An 18095-nucleotide genomic window follows, 5' to 3' on the forward strand; every position below is an offset into this window, starting at 1 on the left:
CTGTACCACTCTCCAAACATACAACCTCACTTGAGCCACTAACCTTCTCTGGGCCTCAATTTCCTCAGCTATAAAATATTCTCTTTTTTAAAATCCATCTAAACGGAGATTACGAGGGTCAAATGAGTTACAGGGCTCAGCGCTGCCTGGCACACAGTAAGTGCACGATATGTGGGAGGAATTAGTAATGTTGTCCTATCTTTAAGTTGAGCATCTCAGAAAGGGAAAATTTCCAACAGACTGAACATGCCCCCAGGGGAAGGACAAAGTTCCCTCATTCCTCTCCATGCCCAGGGTCCCAGGAGTTGATCAGGACAGCAGCAAAGGCTGGTGAATGGAAAAGAAACAGAAATGCTGTTCCCAAAGGACAGCGCACCCTCGAGCAGGCTATCAGGACACCTTCAAATCCAGAGCAGTCCCTGGGAGCAAAGGAGGAAGGAGGACTGCCCCCTCCCCAAGAAGTACCTGTGCTCAGCCTCTCCCCAGCCCTGGATGGAGGTAGATCATAAAGCCCTCCCTTCCTCAGAGCAGAAGCCCAGGCACCTGGCCGCATCTACTCCCACCGACCAGTCAGATAGCTCCCCCAGGCTTTCCAGTCTAGGGACCTGGAGAGGTCAGGGGTCACACAAACACGGAGGGAGGTACCTCCAAGACCATCTGATACTCACTCCCTGGAAGGGCAGTGCTGCACCATGGGGTTGGAACAAGTGGGAGAAGTCAGGCAAGCATATGACACCCGGGTGTGGCCAGCCAGCTGGCTTCTCGGCTTCTGAAACCCAAGGCTCTGAGCCTCGGCACCGTCACTGGGGAAGAGGAGGCCCTGCTCCACACCACACTCAACTGCAGCAGGTCCTCTGAGCTCACCTGCCCACAGCCACTGCCTGCTCCCTCCCGACCCTCTTAGATCAGTTACAACCAGGGGTGTGAAGATCCAGTGGGGAGTGCCTCGCACATCACTTCAGGGCCAACCTCGGCCCTTCTCCCTACGTCTCAGCACCTCTCCGGTGTCTCCTCTCTTCTCCCCCCACACTCCTCGCACCCCTTACGGCACAGAGGCTCCAGCGGCTGCCCTGAGACCCTCCTCCTGCTCCACAGCGGAACCACCGATGACACTCGGGGAAATGGGGTGGGGCTTGTCTCGCTGTCCATTCCCTTAAGAGAAACTAGCTCTGTTCTTTAAATCCAGGCTTCGGGTGATTTTCCTTTTACTACTAGCAGATTGTACAGAGTGAAAGAAGGGAAAAACCGCTGGAGAATGCAGACTGGACCAGTCTCACAGACCTGTATGAGGCAGGGAAAGGCCTGGATGCCATCGCCCCCTGTGAGGAGAAGCAAAGAGCAGCACCAGGGCCCGCTCCTGACACGCAGGACAGAGTAGAGGATGACCCCGGTTAGGTCCAGCAGTGCTTCCCTATAGATCCTTTGCCAGTGAAAGCTCCTCTGAGGGAGAGGATGTAAGTCAGCCCCACAGTCGTCAGGTGGGGAAGAAGCAGGGGCAGCAGACACTCGACACGGGGAAGATGTCAGATGTGGTGACTAACTGGCTTTTCTAGGCCATTGTCACCGATGCTGGAGAAATATTCCACTTTAAAAATAAATGTAAAGCAAAATCCAAAATTAACTCTCCCCAGATAACCCCTTTCCGAAATCAACCATGTCGTAATCCACATGTGGCCATTCGTGGAGGATTTAACCTGAGGATGTCTCCCTGTCCTGGGATAGGGATGCTTCCCAGGCCTCAGCCCACACATGTGGGGCTCTTCAATCCTCCCGGTCCTCAGATGGACCCTGGTTTCACTTGTGTCTCTCAGTCCTCCCAGAGCATAAGGGCTAGAGCAGGATCCTTGTACATTCCTAGCCAAAGGTGCTAGGAAAGAAGTAGCTTTAAAGTCCACAGGAAGGAAATCCTTTCCGGGGGGAAGCCCTGTCTCTCCATCACCTTTCTTTACTCTAAGTCTTTGCCATGCATGTTGATAACAATACCTGCAGACGGGGAGTCTCTGACTATATAATAATTCCTTGCACATTTCATGAGCTTAAGGGTCAAAGAAAAAAGTAATAGTGCTGGACTCACACTGCCATTTGCCTGCTGTTTAACTCTGTGCAAATTCATTCATTCTGTATCAGACATCCACGACAGACACTGTTCTAGTTTACATTCCAGTTGGACGGAGACTCACTAAGACCTACGTACAATTTCTCCCACTGTTGTATCCGACCCTTTTGACCCCATGGATTGTAGCCCACCAAGCTCCTCTGTTATGGGATTTCCAAGGCAAGCATACTGCAGTGGGTCGCCATTTCCTTCTCCAATTCTGAAAGGAAATACCACATAAGAAAGAGAGAAGCGAAGAGTTAACGGTGATCAGTAGGCCTTTGCGTGTAGCCCTCCGGCCGTCAGGAACCTTGAGTGAGATGTGCCTCTCTGCCAAGATGGCTCCGTGGAGCACATGGTGCAGCAGTCATTTTCTAAACTATCCTTGCAGTTATTACAACACTGTGCTAAGCCACTTACCGAGCCACGTTTGGGGCTAATTGCTGGTGATAAGAGGAACATAAATATACTGAGCCACAGCCTGGCCTGATAAGATTTTATACACCAACCACCAACCACCAACCAAGTTTTCTTTCCCTATTACACACCTGCAATAATTTTTAGTGGTCATCGCTCTTTACTGAATCACCACAATAAACCCCTTTCGATATAAACAACTCTCCTTTCGATACAGCCATAAATCAGACTCAGCGTCATGCCCATGAGCCCTCTGCTGATGCAGGGAGGCTCAGGGCAGTAGTTCCCATCTGTGGTGCACGTCAGAATCAGCAGGAGCATCGCAAAATGCTGATGTCCAGGCCCACTGCAGATAGCCTGGGTACCAGGGTTATATAAGAACTCCTAGACACGCCTTCACCCCCCCGTGCCTCAAGTTCTGTTGGGTGACTGGAGGTTAACCCACCCCGAAAGTTGATGTCTCAGTGCTGAGCGTTCGAGGTGAAAATAGAGCTGCCACCCGCACTGTGATACAGGGCAATCAACTATAAGGAAGTTTATAACACACTGTGAGAACTGCTCTTTCGTGGGGTTGCTTGGAACAGCATGAAGAATACTGTTTGGAATTTGTGTAGTTAGCCATGCTCATATTTACTGTCCTTATAGTTGAGCTTGCCTCCTGGAGAGTCTCTCAGGTCTTCCCCACGTCTTACAGCTGGAAAGAGGGAAGTGGGAGGACTCAGGAGGAGGAAAAAAGATACCAGAAGAAAAGGGAGAAGAAGAAAGGGGACCAAGGATGAGAGGGAGAAGCAAAAGCAGACAACAGGGAACCTTCCTGACATTACCAGACAGACCAGCAGGAAACCCATAAGGAGGGCAAAGATGGAAAGCAGTGTTTCCTAAGATCACACGCCCAGGCTCAGAGCCCCGTGCCAGCAGGGGACAAGCTCACCTTGGTCAAGGGAGGGAGCCCTGGCTGTCAAGAGTCAGCATTCCCTATGGAACATGCAAATGGGAACTAGCCACCTGCTTCCCACAGTGCTGGGCAGCGGGGGTGAGAGAGTCAGGAACATTCAGTAAATATCTGAGTATTAAAACAGACGAGGCCCCTGTTCTCAAAGAGCTGACTGACAAGCTGAAAGACAGATAGATAAACCTACTGAAATAAAATTATAAACCAGTATGAGTGCTCCAGAGGAAAAGAAGAGGGTGTTTCAGAGTGACTCTGATGTTAAATGCAGAGTGTCAGATGTTGCAGAGGCAGGGCTCCTTCCTCGGCAGCAAGGGGTACAAGCCTACCCTGCTCACCCAGGATTCAGTGACGATCACTCTCCCTTGACTGCCTCCTTCACTCAGGTGTCAGGACCAAGGCGCTTCTGAGCTGCTGCTACCCTTTGGGAGCCTGTCAGAGGATGGCCAGGTCCCTCTCAGGCAGCGTGGTGAAATGGTTACAAGAAAAGGGACTTGGCCAGAGGAAGACTGGGGGCTTGGGCCTGTTAAGTGAACAAACAAACAGCAAAGGAAAATGGCAACCCACTCCAGTATTGCCCGGGAAATCCCACAGGCAAAGGAGCCTGGTGGGCTACAGTCCATGGGAGTCAAAAAAGAGTGGGACACATGAAGTTCTCCAGGCAAGGATACTGGAGTGGGTTGTTGCTCCCTTCTCCAGGGGATCTTCCCAACCCAGGGATCTAATCCAGGTCTCCCACACTGCCGGAAGATTCTTTACCATCTGAGCCACCAGGGAAGCCCAAATCACTACACTCATCCCCAAAAGAAAATGCAAAAATAAAATCTTGAAAATCCACTTAGCAGAAGAATGGCACTTGGGCAGCAGTTTCATTTTCCTTTATTTTTCTTGAGAAGAGTGACAAATGACAGCAGTGGCTTTGAAGCAGGATATTTGGGGTACTTGTTAGGATGATGGTGGTTTGGGTGAGCTGGGCTCTAAAGACATCCTAGAGTAAACGCTGAACTGCTCTACCCACTAGATGCGACTCTACAGAAAGACCCCAGATTTGACCTCCGAGAAGCGATGCTGATGTGTACCCAGCCGCCTCTCCCTTCCTGCCTCTGTTCCACCTATGCCACCAGAAGCCTGGATATGAAGGAGCCCGACACCCAGACCTCAGCTACCCGGCACTGTGTCCGACCCCTCTTCAGGTCCGCATCCCTCCTGACCCATCCTGAAGACCACTCAGGGGCCCTTCACAGGTAAACATCTGATTCCAGTTGTCCCCTAAACACTTTCATGCTGTCCCCTCTCGCAGCATCGCTGCAGGCTCCGGAAGTGACAAATGATTTAATGCCTATCTGAGCCAGACACCCCATGGGAAGGAGGCATCACAAATGAGAAACCACGTGTTCCACAACCACCCAAGACAACTGCTTGAGAGCAGCTGTGCCTTCTACAGCCTCTTTAGGTACTATGGGGTGGACTCAGGCTGGGTTCATATGCGCAGAGGGCACTGGATTTGGAGTCAGGGATCTGTATTTGTGCAGCAGCTCCTAAGCTAACTAACTGGCTGTGTGACCGGAATGAGGTCACTCAACCTCTCTCAACCCCTACTTCCTCCTCTTCAACACAATATCAGCAGCACAGGTCTGTAATTATGAGAGCTCTCACATGCATTACCTTGTCTGGGCACCCAGCAACAGATTCTGTCAGTCAGGAACTTCTCCTCAGTTTAGAGAGGGAATGGACTGAGCGAGAGTTAGGCGACTCAGGATCACCCAGCCAGGGCATTCTCCTGGGCCCCAAAGCCAATGTCTGCGCCTTCTTAACTCATCACCTCCTCAGGGCAGTAGTGAGGAGCAAGTGAGATCACACATGGTAAAGCCCTTTGTCATCTACAAAATGCTAATCAAAGGTCAAAGTAGTTGAGTCTTTTGGCTGATATTCAATATATATATATATATATAACAAGACAAAAAATACACTTTTTCACATCATCCCACTAGTCTAGAAACAACTGTACTGATGACAAACATATGTCATCAGATAGGAGGGAGGAGCCAGGGTTCTGAGTTTGCCACAGAGTTCTGTCCTTGATGCATTTTTAAAAATATTTATCTATTTAGTTGGCTGCACTGGGTCTTAGTTGCAGCATGTGGAATTGTTTTTTTTCCTTTCAAGCTGTGGCATGCAAACTCTTAGCTGTGGCATGTGGGATCTGGCTCCCTGACCAGGGATCGAACCCAGGTACCCTGCATCGGGAGCACAGAGTCTTAGCCACTGAACCACCAGGAAGTCCCTGTACCTGATGCATTTTTGCCCCAGTAAAGTGATCACTCCCCTCCCTAGTGTTCAGGTCAAACCGGATTAGAATCTCACTTTCTCCACTCTCAGTTTGGATTTTTCCTAGAAAAGGATCCTCAGGCAAAGATTTGAAAGAAGTGGTTTGCCTGGGAGGTGACCCCAGAAAATATTGAAGAATGGAGAAATGAAAAAAAAAAAAACAGGGGAAGAAGAAAAAGAGAAAGGAAAGATGGAAGGAAGATCGGAAAGGGAGGAAGGAAGGGAAGGAGGGAGAAAATAAAGAAGGAAAAAAAAAGAAAAATAATTTTCCAACCTGTATCACTGTGGACAACCAGAGCTGTATCCTGCAGGCCTAGGGGCTAACAAGAAGGCTTGTCTCAGTTATACTCCCCCCACACCAGGGTCAAGGGAGCTAGGGTATCTATCCACTAGCGCCCAAGAGTCACTGGTTGAGAGCTGCTCTGGGGATGGGCACTCCTTCCCCAGCACTTCTGACCTGCCCCACAAGCAAGCAGAGAGGCTCAGGGCCAGAGAAAGCCCTCAGGTGCTGACAGCTGGCAGTCTGGCTGGCAAGAGTGAAAGGTACATGCCCAGGGAATATGGGCAGGCGCCGAACCATCTGCTGTGCTTGCTCACTGAGTGACCTTGGGAAAGTTACTTACCTTCTCTTATCCTATATTCTGCAGCCCTGAAATAGGGATAAGAATGTCTTTCTCTTAGGGTTAATACTAAGTGAGGTCATATATGTAAGGGATTAGTTTAGTGCCAAGCTCGCAATAAAAACTCAATATATAGTCATTGTTTTTAATCGACATTGTATAAAGTCTTCCTCCTTTTAGATAGTAGGAAACAAAGCAAACTGGGGAACTCTGTTTGGCCCCAGGATGCTCTTAACAGCCCATCATTACTTTCTTGTAGGCAGCCAGGCCCTCAGCGAATGGACCAGCTCCCCCACCAAAGGTCATAATACAGAGCCCAACAGGCTCCAACGTCTAATGACAACAGAAAACCCTTAAAGGAAACTGAAACTAGATAAAGGAGGCATATCCCCGGTCCCTTCCAGTCCATCATTTTACTTTATAAAGAATTTTGAATGCAGACAGAGAATGAGACTTCTAATGCAGGCTGCTCGGTCTCCTTTTTGAGGTAGAAGAGCCGCCAAACAAACAAGCGCCCACATCTAGATGACCTTGCCTAGGCCTATCCCTGAGGCAGGGGGCTGGACGCTGAGATCCTCCCAGCCCCTGAAGCAGTGTGTCCCAAAGTGAGTTCCAACATACACTAATGCCTCTGCTATGCTCCTTCAAAAACTGGCTCTGGGGTCAAATATGTCTGATAATGGCTTCATGCAAAACCCCCCTCTTGGCAAATTCTATGGCATATTAACATATGAAAAGCTTTAAAGTTCTACAATAAAGAATTCTGATCAAGCCAGTATTTCCTAAACTTACCTGACACAGGACTGAATGTGTGTACGTGAAACACTGAGCAAAATCCCTCCAAAGGACAGTTAGTGGGAGCATCTGGGCTAAAGGCAATGCTAGGGGCTGGGGCTCGGGCTGAGTCATCTTTGGACCCTCATGGCCTAGCACAGCGCCTGGTACACAGTAGGCACCTAATAAATGGTTGTTGTCTGAATGAATGGGGAGAAGGCTGAAAGAGTGACTTAATAATGGTTTTCAAATCCGTGAAGGGATATAGTACCGGCACTGCCAGGCAACAGCTCTCTGTTTCCAAGAAGACACACGTTCTAAATTGCAGCAGGAGGTACTCTGGAAGCCCTGCTCGGAGTTTAGGATAACAATCCACCAAAATAGGCTCCAAGCCGAGCCGCATCGCTTCCTTCTGTGGAGGTGTTGGTCTAGCACTTCAGAACAGCCGAGAGTCTGCGTGCAGCCGTCCACCCACCCCACCACCCGTTCATTCATTCATTCAAACCCTCACTGAACACCTACTACGTGTCATGTACCGAGGTCCCTCAGGACCCCTTCCAAGAGCCAAGTGGGACTGTGGCAACCTGTGAGACAACCCCCAGGAAGCCCCTAAAGAGACGGAAGAGGAGGCCACCCAATGTGAGATCAGGAAGCCTCAAAGCCCAGAAGCAAGAGCCAATAACCCTCCCAGAGCAAGAAGTGTGTGTGTGTGTATGTGGTGGGGGGAAGAGTGTCCAGGCTGACACATGAGGCAGGCCCAAAGAATAAAGCCACTACTGTCTCCCAGTGTTTGCTTGTTTACCCCCCTCTTCTTGTGACTATATCCCATTGTTCCCGACAGCATCCCTGCCCCCACTTCCAAGCTCTTCCCCTCCCCACACTCACAGCTCCAATCTCCTCTTCCTTGCCTGACATCCTACTGTTCCTCCTTCAAACCATCTCCTAGTTCCTGACCTCTTGCTTACCCCTGATCTCACTTTCCACATTCTGTACCATCCCTTCTGGACCTGCAAGTCTGCAGTGATTTGGTGACTTTTAAACAGAGACCAAGTTAGGCATGACGACGGACATCCCAAAAGATTCAGCAGGCATTCATGCTGGAGCAAGACACGAAACCATAAAATTCAAGGGTTGGATATGAATTAAATGGTTATCTTGGCCAACGATCCCAAACCTAAGAGTTGGTCATCAAGATCAGCTAGAGAGCTTTGAAAACTAGATCCAAGCTGGCAGAAAATATAGATCCCTTCCTGGGACCCACCCCAGACCTTCAGAAGCAGAGTCTTTCATTTCCTCAGTCCAGTCTCCCCTTGAACACCTCCACTGACACAGCTGGCTACCCCAGAGGGCTTTTGGTGTAATGGCTACAACCCCAAAGGCTGGAAAGTATCTTCTACCTGGAGAAGGAAATGGTAACCCACTTTGGTATTCTTGCCTGGAGAATGTCATGGACAGAGGAGTCTGGCAGGCTATAGTCAAAAGAGTCCCAAAGAATCACATATGACTGAAGCAATTTAGCACGCACACACCTGAAGCTGAAATCTGTCTACTGTTTTTACCCATTTACCCCAACTCTGCCTTTGGGAGCAACCAAAAATAAGTTCAGTCCCTCTTCTAACATCTGATAACAGGGATCCCAGCAATAAATAACACTGCCCATGTTTCTACTTTCTTACCTTGCTACAGTCTGCTGTCCTCCCAGCTAAACATCTCCCACTCTTTCAAATATTCTCTCAGAAGTCAAGGTTTCCAATCCCGTGACCAAACTAGTACCCTCCTCTAAATTCTAGAATCAAACATAGAATCTCAGATGTGCCCTCAGTCTTCCTATCAACCAGATATGCCCACAAGCCTAACCAAGACCCTGCTGGCCTTTTCCAACAGCTAGACCAAAATGCTGCTTCCCATGAAGCTCATGGTCTATTAACTAGAAACTCTCAGATTTTGTTCATGACGTTGAAAGAGAGTTCTTCCCTGTCCTGGATTTGAATGTTACCTGGAGAAAAGAGGTGGGTGGGAGGGGAGTGGGGGGAGTAGAGCTTTCCAATTATCTTCATGGAGTTTTGCGTTTGGGAGAGAAAATCAACACTGACCTGCCTTCCACTAGCAAGCTCCTCCCACCTGATAGGCATGGAGGAAAGAAGGATATGCTCAAGTGTAACTTATGTAACTGCACCCAAAGAATTTCTGGGCCACAATCACATGGGACTCCAAGAGAAAACTGTTTTCATTCCCAACACAGAGGATGCTCCCGGGAAGTAAATGACCATTGGCCAGATCTACCACAAGATAAATAAAGTTAACAGAGGTGCCAAGCAGGCCGCCATGACTGAAAGTCATCCGGCAAGAGGCCGTACACTCACAGAGAGGCTCTCACCTCCCTCCCCCAACACACACCCCTCCCCTGACTGGGCCCGAGTGGTGCTCCACAGCCCTGCACCCTCTGATACAGTGACCGTGGCCAGGACCTGTCTTCACAGGACAGCTTCTGTCCAGGCCTTTTACACTGATTTTCAAAACTCTTCTGTGAGGTTGGGCAGGTTTTGGTGCTGGGGTTTATATACGTTGTCTGTGTCCTCTTTATAGACAGACATGAGCACACTGTTCTGTGCTCCACAGCACACAGACCTCATGCTCTTGCTCCAGATTAAAACTTAGATAGAATTATTAACAGTCAACATTCCCAAAGTACAGCAGCTGACTGTTCTGCTCCTTGGCCAGGCCTCTGCCATTCCTGAAGTCCTCCCCACAGGCATCGAGACACCCCTGTCTAGATATGCCTAGACGACCTCCTATCTAGAAGCCTTGCTTGACCCCCACCCTGAGGCTTCTGCCCCACTCCAAGCACCCCCTTCCCATTGCAGAGATAAGGAGACCACACAATCGAAAACAATTAGCAAATACAATTAGCACTGAGGCAAAACAAGCAGACCCTCCCTGGCTACAAACTCAGAGCCAGCACCCCCACCCCAGCCTACTGTTGCTGCTGGGGTTCACTATGGCCAGATCTCTCCTGTCCTGAAATGTGGGTGATGGGGAAAGTAACAGGGGTAGACGACCCCTGGTGTCATGCTGAAAGTGTGTGTCCTTCTCCACACCACCCAGCAAGCAGGGAGGCAGCGGCAGCCAGCAGGGCACACAGGGCAGACACGGTGACCCACCACACAGGCCTCTGGGCCAAGTTCCAGAGCGAGGTGGCAGCTCACCACAGGGCTCACCAGATGGCTGAGTGAGTGGGCAGCTAGGGCTTCTGAAAGGGAAGGGTGAAACTCCTTGGGGGCAGGGGAACTGACCACTCAAGTCTAGCCCCCAGGTTCATTATGGAAAGTAGGGGCACGTGCATCCAGGGTACTTCCCTGGGGAGCCAGAGGTCAAGGTGAGAAGGTCGATCAAGGCCCAGAATCAGAAATGCAAACAGCCACAGGAAGTCAGCCACGAACAAAGAATAAACAGGACAGAGCTGTGATGATTTCCTTTCAAAGTCAACACAAAGGCTTCCCTCAGCCCACCTCCATAACCCAGGCCAGCACACACAACAGATACACACACACACAAACACACACGTGCACACAAATGTTCACGCACATGCACACACATGCACATACATACTAGAGCTTGCCCACATGACAGACAGACACCCACCCTTCAGCCACAGTAATCATTTCTTGGTCTGCTTCCCCACCCCCATCCAGCCCAAGTACGGACACTCACATGTGCTCATGGTCACAGAACATCACCCACGTAGCGCAACTGCCGTTCTGATCACTGGAACAACTGGTGACAGTTGTGGGTTCAAACAGGCACAAAGGAGGAAATGCAGAAAATCACTGAGTTTCTTCAAAAGGGACAGAGGGAAGCAAGGAAGGAGCTGAAGACAGGTTGGGTAGGGATGGGTCAGCCCACACCACAAGCGCAACCTCTGACAGCTCTCCCAGGCTCACAGGGACCCACACGGGGTCAGAATCTTCTTTTCAGAAACTGTATCAGGTGGGTTTAATGCTGCTGCAGACTAATAATACCCCACATCTGAACAGGACTCTCTACTTTTCAAAGCACTCTTCCATCCATTATCACTTCCTAGTAACACTGGACAAGCAGAGACACTCATCTCCTTTGCCAAATGATTGTCCATCCCCATAAGACCCAAAGATGTTTTCTCCAAAATAATCTCTAATAGCTAAGCATATGTAATAGTTGTGTGAGCATACTTGTTTGTGTGTGAGTGCATGCAGAGGCTTTATGTACCAGAGTGGGAAACAGTCAAACAAAAGTGAGGTTGCCATGGCAACAGGCTCCGGCATCATTGCAGCCTATTAACACAAGTGAGGAATGTGTTTGGCAGATGCTTGAGTGTTATTTATGGTATGGGTGTAGCAGAGGGACTTCTAACAGGCTAAGAAGGAAAGAAAAAAAAAAAAAAAAACCCATGACGCTCCTACTGTATCCCACCAAGGAGACGACAGTGAGACGAGCACAGAAGGCGAGGCTGAGAGGCTGCAAAACAGGGAGTAAGAGACGGGGAAGCAGAAAAGCAGGCAGGCAGAGGAGAGGAGAGCAACAGGGGACTGGAGGAGGAGGAAAGTGAAAGGAAGCGAGAGAAAAAGAGCAGGGTGGGGATGAATACCAGGGGAAGAGCTGGAGCAAGGGATACAGCAAAAGGAAGAAACATCATCCCCCCGAAAGGGCTGCCCCACCTTGCCTCTCAGTTTCCTCTTGAGTAAAAACCATCAGGAGGCATCAGATAAGATACTAAATGTTTCTCCCTTCTAACTGAAGCGAAGCACAGAGCCCAAGACAGAAGAGGGACAGGGAAAGAATAAAATACTGAAATCAGATACTGATGTTGAAGATCTGAGCTGTGGGACAGCTGGCAAGGGGACCAGTCTCTCACGAGAACTGAAAAAATGCCAACAGATTCCTGAGGGCCTACTCTGTGTCCAAGGTCACGGAGGCAAATTCCCAAAGCCCCAATATTAAAAACCACACACTGGTGGCCCGTTTACCTGGATGTGTATCTTCATTAAAGATAAGAACAAGGCACCTAACGGAGGCCATTCTCCAACATCTGCCACTCTGGGGTAGCCTGAGGCAGAGGGTAATGCTTGATTGTCTCACTAATATTTCCCACCATCCAATAAGATTTGCTCAAGAAGCACAAAGTTTATATCAGACATAATTAGACAGGCAAATGAAATACAAACAAAAAAAAGATACAGTTTTGTCTTAAGTCAACTAGAAAGAATGCTTGCATTCTGATTATCATGGACCATTTCTAACGAGCTCTGCTTTACTCAGCACAGCAGGTCACGAGAAGTTAAGTGCAAATATATGCAAGAGCCTACAGACAGGGGAAGGTCTGAAGACCACAACTTGATAAAAGAAGCATGAGTGGGGAGGTGTGGAGCTGGGGAAAGAAGGGAGAGAGACTGGGCTGAGGAACTAGATGGGGAAGTCAGTCAGCCAACTCTGCTGGTGCAGTGGCATCTTCATGCTAAGATGGAGATGGACACCCCAGGTCCAGCACAGCCATCCTGGGATCTGACTCCAGTCTCCTAAAATCACACCTCGGATTGTCTAGGGCTGTAATCAGGCCCTGAGTCTCAACTCTGGTTTCAGTAAATACTCTGAATGATGCTCCATGTGGATGCCATGCCTGTCTTTCTGCAGAAAAGCCATACCCGCCCAAGCAAACTGCCTCCCATTCAAGCCAGGAACAACCCTCAAAGATAAAATACTCATATGCTTGCTTGTGTCCCCAGCTCAAAACACTTGGAGCCTTTATAAGCACTAACAATAGTAGTTAACTTTTTAAAAATCAGCTCTCAATAGGTTTTTCTCTTAAGTTTAAAGATGATCTCTAAAGATTTTTTTTCCTTCTGATCCCAGATCAGAAAAACTTCTTTAGCATCAACAACCCCAATTACTTCACTCATTGGAATATAACCAGTTAAACAATTATGAAATCCCTATATATTCTATACAGTGCTAGATAAGGCAGAGATGGTAGAGAAGGAAAAACACATACACCTCAGGAATTTTGCATCCAAGGGGCTTACACTGGATGGGGAGTAAAACCAGGGGCACTCGAGAATAAGTAAGTGCCCCACCCTGTGGCTCTGACTCTCTTGCTGGCCATGCAGAAGAGGGAGAGGCTGGCATGGCTGGAATGGAAGGAGGGCTCCTTGCAGAGGTGAGGCGTGGCACAGAGGGGGTAGAACTGCAAGGGGCATGCATTATCCTCTCATTTGCTAGACAAGGAACCTAGGGCCCAGAGGGGCTGCAGATCCCCTCCTTCCCAGTCACAGAGTGCCATGGGGGTACACCTAGAGCCCAGCACCATGAAGCCCACACTGGCACTATTTTGAGAAAGCCAGGGGGTACAGGAGAGCCCCTCAAGAAACACACAGTCCTCAATAGGACTGAAGTCCGAGAAAAGGCACTAAAAGTGGGGAGGCAATGACTGGAATTCAGTTAGTTAAGAAGTTCTGTAAAGGAAGCAGATGCCCAGAGAGAGGTAGGGGGTACAGTAGGATCTACGGTCAAGAGACTAGACTGCAGCAAGGGCCCGTTTGACTCTCACAGCCAAGCTGCAGCACAAGCAAGTAGGCTGAGCAGGGGCCAGTGGCCGAGGCCCATGGCGCCACAGACAAGGGCACTGCTAAGGGGAGAAGGTGTGCATGTCAGAAGAGCCAGTCTCATCAAGGTCACCATGGCAAGCATGCCTTCCTCTCATAAGTCTTCAGAGGAATCACCAGTTAACCAGGCAGAAGTTTTATTTCCTCCTGACCCCATCATTCGAGGCTCACCTAACTCATCCCAGGAGTGATAAAAAGCCCCTGCCACAAGTAATAACCAGGAGCACCCACATGAAGGGGTCCTGACATATGACACTAGCTTTCTGCTCAGGCCAGGAGAGGACTGTCACCACCCACAAAGGTTGCTTCCATTTTTGCTTTAGGCAGCTTGTGGGCAGTTTCACAAAAGAAAGTGTCATTTGTCAGTCTTCCCTCAATTTCAGGTATATTTCCAGCTTTCAAACCCCCAGTCTCAGGCAACTGGCAGGGTTACCCTTTCTTCTCCCTAAGACTAGGCAAGGAGTTCCTAGGGTTTCCCCTCATCAATCCTCCATCCAGGACTCAACTGACTCACAACATCCAGGACTCACTACAAACTATCAGTGGCTCTCCCCAGGGAGAGGCTGGAGAGGGATTAGAGGGTTCCAGTCACTTCAATAGGGGGCCATACATACAGGGACAGAAGCACAGAAAGAGGAGGGGACCTCTCCAAAGAATTTTTTCCTCCAACCCGCCTTCCTCATTAGCATCCCTACAACAATGGATAGGGTTTGGTGTGTCTTCTATCAGCGGGAACATTACATAGAAGAGCATCCTTTTTGTAAAGGAAGATGCTGGGGCTCAGAGTGGGGGGTCAGAGGCTAGAAGACACCACAGCTGACTGAGCCATGTCTCTCGGGATCTTCTCACCAGTTTAAAGGGTGAAGGTGGCTTGCCTCTCTTTGGAGTCAGGCCAAGGCCTGCACACCCTACTATCCAGTCCCTGTGCCCAGGTGGGCCCCTACCTGCTTGAGCAGGAACTGATCCTGGGCGTTGGTGCGCAGGGCGATGGCCAGGTGGAGGGCGGACAGGAGCACCCCGCTGAGTACCGCAGCCCGCATGCGCACGGGCAGGAGCGTGTAGATCGTATAGATGAAAAACACAGTCCACCAGATGCCCTCGGAGGCACTGCGCGGCTGGGGCAGCAGCAGGCCCACCACCTGGACGGCCAGCACCACGGCGATAAGCGCGTAGCAGGCCAGGCCCATGTGGTCCTGGTGGAAGGCGGCACGGTTGCAGAGCACGGCCATAACGAGGATCACACCCACGGCGGCCGCTAGGACGGCCAGATAGGGCAGCTGCAGCGGGGGCCGTGCCGCGTGGAAGGCCAACATGACTAGGCACACGAGCACCAGCACAGCCATGAGCATCGTGAGGCTGCTCTGGTTCAGACGGAAGAAGTAGCGCTGGTACAGCCGCTCCAGCTTGTCCGATGGGAACTTCTTCGAGCGGAATATCTGCAGCAGTGCCAGGCAGCAGGCGCCCAGCGACAGCACCGCGCCAGGCCCCGCGCCCGAGCCTGCCGAGCTGCCCCCATCCCCGGACCCTTCGTCTTCCTCGACGGCGCCGGCCTCCAGATCTTCGGCCGCGCGGCCCTTGCCACGCCGCTCCTCCAGGCCTAGCTCCACCGAACGGGGGCGCACCTCCGTTCCTCCCGCTGCGGCGGCCGCAGCCGCCGAACCGCCGCCGCTGCCCGCAGGGGGCGCCCGGGTGCTGCCCCCGCCGGCCGCGCCCCTCCGCTGCCGCCGGCTGCCGCGACCGCAGTCGTCGCCGCCGCGCTCCTGCCAGGCCGACTTGGAACGGAAGCTGAAGCCGAAGCCCCCGGCCAAGGGGTCATCGCCACTCAGCGGAGGATCGTCTTCGTCGTCGCTGCGCCAGCGGCTGGCCAGGCGCTGTTGCTGCTGCGGGGTCACCGCCCCCCCAGGTCTCTTGGTGGAGCCGCGGGCCGAACCCCCGGGGGCTTGGGGGTAGCCATTGGCGCGGGAGTCAGCCTCTCCCCACGCGGAGCGGTGTTCCGGGCCTCCCCGGGACGCCGGCGCCGCCGCTGTCTGCGCCGCGTAGCCCGGGGGGCTCACGCTTTTGGAGCTGGACATCCCCCCCTCGGCCTCGTCGTCTTCTTCCTCCTCCCCCGGGGGCCGGGCCGGGGGTCTCCAAGGGGAAGGTGGACGGCCGAGCAGGGGGACCAGGCTGGGGTCACACGTCGGGGGCGGCCCGGGGCCCTGGGCAGTAGCGGGGCATCTTGGCACCCCCGTCCTGAGCGGAGAAGGAGGACAGCGGGAGAGCGAGCGGGAGGCAGGCACAGCCCCGAGGTGAGAAGTGGTTGAAAATCCGCGTCGGGAGCCCCAGGTCCGAGAGGGAGTTGGCTCCGAGCTGGGGCAGCGGGGACTGCTCGAGCTGCTGAGCCGCGCGCAGAGGGACGTCCGGACTCCTGGCTCGCGTCGAGCTCGACAAGGACCGGAGTTGCAGACGAGGCGGGACGGAGAGGTGTCCTTGCGGGCGGCACCTCCCCGGGGCTTGCAATGCCCGGGCGCGGCACTCGCAGACTCTGCCTAAGCGGAGACCAGCGGCACGCGCGGCGAGGAGGCAGCTAGGGCGGCTCGGCAGGGGTCCCGGCGTGGAGACGAAGCGGGCGCCCTTCCCTCGCGGCGGACTGGGAGCGACTGGGAGGTGCGGGCGCCAGCCAGCATTATTTTCTTACGAGGGGTGGGGAGGTGGGATGGGGGGGGTGGAGAGGACGGGGGAGGGGGCGGCGGGCGGAGCAACAGCTCCAGAGCCCTGCGGGGAGGGTCCTGGAGCCCAAGGGGGCCGTCGCCCGCATCCCCCACCACCTCCCGCGGCGAGAGTGGGAGCTTGGCCCCGGCCAAAGCCGAGCCCAGCCTTCAGCGGGTCCGCGCAGGGGGCGGGGGCGAGGACCGGCTCCTGCAGCGCGGCCCGTCCCCTCTCGCCTCCCCCTTCCCCCAAAACGGAGCGGGGCTGGCCCGGACCCGCCGGCCCAGGAGGGCTGTCGTGCCGACTCCTCAAGCCCCAGGCTCCTCGCCGCCGGCTGCGGGCCCACCGCGGCCGGGCGCAGAAGGACTAGGCTGAGGGCGGAATCCGGCGCAGCGCCGCCGCCGTTCCGCCCCAACGCAGGCGGGCTTCTCCCAAGGAGCACGGCATCCAGAGATCGAGAGCCGGTACTCAGATGCAGCCAGACGAGAGGGGCCGGCCCGAGAGCCGCTGCTGCGCCCCGGAGGCGCTCCGGGGAGAGCCGTGGGAGCCGGGCTCGCGGCGCGCCATGCACGCCTCGGGCCCTGCGCTGCTCCGGCCGCTCGCGCCGCTCCTCCCTTCTCGCCCACTTGCCGCCGCCGCCGCCGCCGGAGCGCCCTCCGCATCCCCTCCTCCCGCCGCCTCCCCGCCCCCCGCGCCGCTCGGGCCTCGGCTCACAGCGGAGCGCGGCCGCCTCCGCCTCCGCCCCCGACCCCGCCGCGGCCCCCGCCTCGGCGCCCCGCCGGCATCCTCAGGCCCGGCCTCGTGAGCTGCCCTTTACCGTGAGGGCCCTGGCTCCCCTTCCTCACCTAAAATTCTCTCTGCGCCCCCTCCCTCTCTGGCGCCTGGAGCCGCATCCAGCCCGCGGTCCCTTCGCCCGACCTGGGTGGCATGCGATCCTCCCTCGCCCCTTGCTTGGGTTCCAGCGCCCCTAGTCCTAGCTCCCCTCTTTTGTATCCCCCTTTAATCCCCCATCCCCCCATTCAACCCAACTTCAGCCCCCGCGCTGCGCCCCCCTTCCTTGGCCCGGCTCGATTGGCCGCTTCCTGAGCTGTCAGACTTGAGTCCGGCTCTCTTATTGGGCGATTCTCTGGCCGGGCGGCTGTGCCAAAGGAGGGCGCACCGGGCCGGGGGCGCCCAGGCAGCGACTGCCGCAGGGAGCCGAAGACCAGAGTCCCTCGAGGGCCAGAGGGGCCCAAGAGCCAGACCCGGAAATGGACGGAGAGATGGAGAGACTGAGGATCTCTGAGGCCCAGGAAGACAGTTACGGGAAAGATGGAGATACAGTTGGTGAGGCCGATGCAACCAGGGCTGGGCGGACAGGAATGCTTTGGTGGATAGTTAAACCGAGCAAGAACCCCGCAGACAGCATTACGAACACCTGGAGTTTGTGAAGAGCTCTCTTTGCTCGTTCATATGTTGTTGTTATTATTATTATTATTATTGAAATCTCATTTGATTCCCCTCAATAACCCTGGGTTGTGACAGGGAACAGTGCCCAGGTGATTATTCCCAGTTTACAGGTGCAGAAACTAGAGCTTCAGAGCTTTATT

The 18095-nt window shown here is 53.2% G+C and overlaps 1 protein-coding gene across 2 annotated transcripts in view; it reads right to left on the bottom strand.

Annotated features, from left to right (window-relative positions):
• ADCY5 (adenylate cyclase 5) overlaps window positions 1–15949 on the bottom strand; it is a 155902-nt gene extending 139953 nt beyond the window's left edge. For both annotated transcript variants that reach the window (XM_068980889.1, XM_068980882.1), the window contains exon 1: window positions 14763–15949. In XM_068980889.1, the coding sequence (XP_068836990.1) occupies window positions 14763–15890 (1128 nt within the window). In that variant the 5' untranslated portion in view covers window positions 15891–15949. The remainder of the gene's footprint in view (window positions 1–14762) is intronic.
• Between the last annotated feature and the right edge of the window lie 2146 nt (window positions 15950–18095).

This window comes from Capricornis sumatraensis, chromosome 1, assembly GCF_032405125.1.
Source record: "Capricornis sumatraensis isolate serow.1 chromosome 1, serow.2, whole genome shotgun sequence".
NCBI classification, from domain to species: Eukaryota; Metazoa; Chordata; class Mammalia; order Artiodactyla; family Bovidae; genus Capricornis; species Capricornis sumatraensis.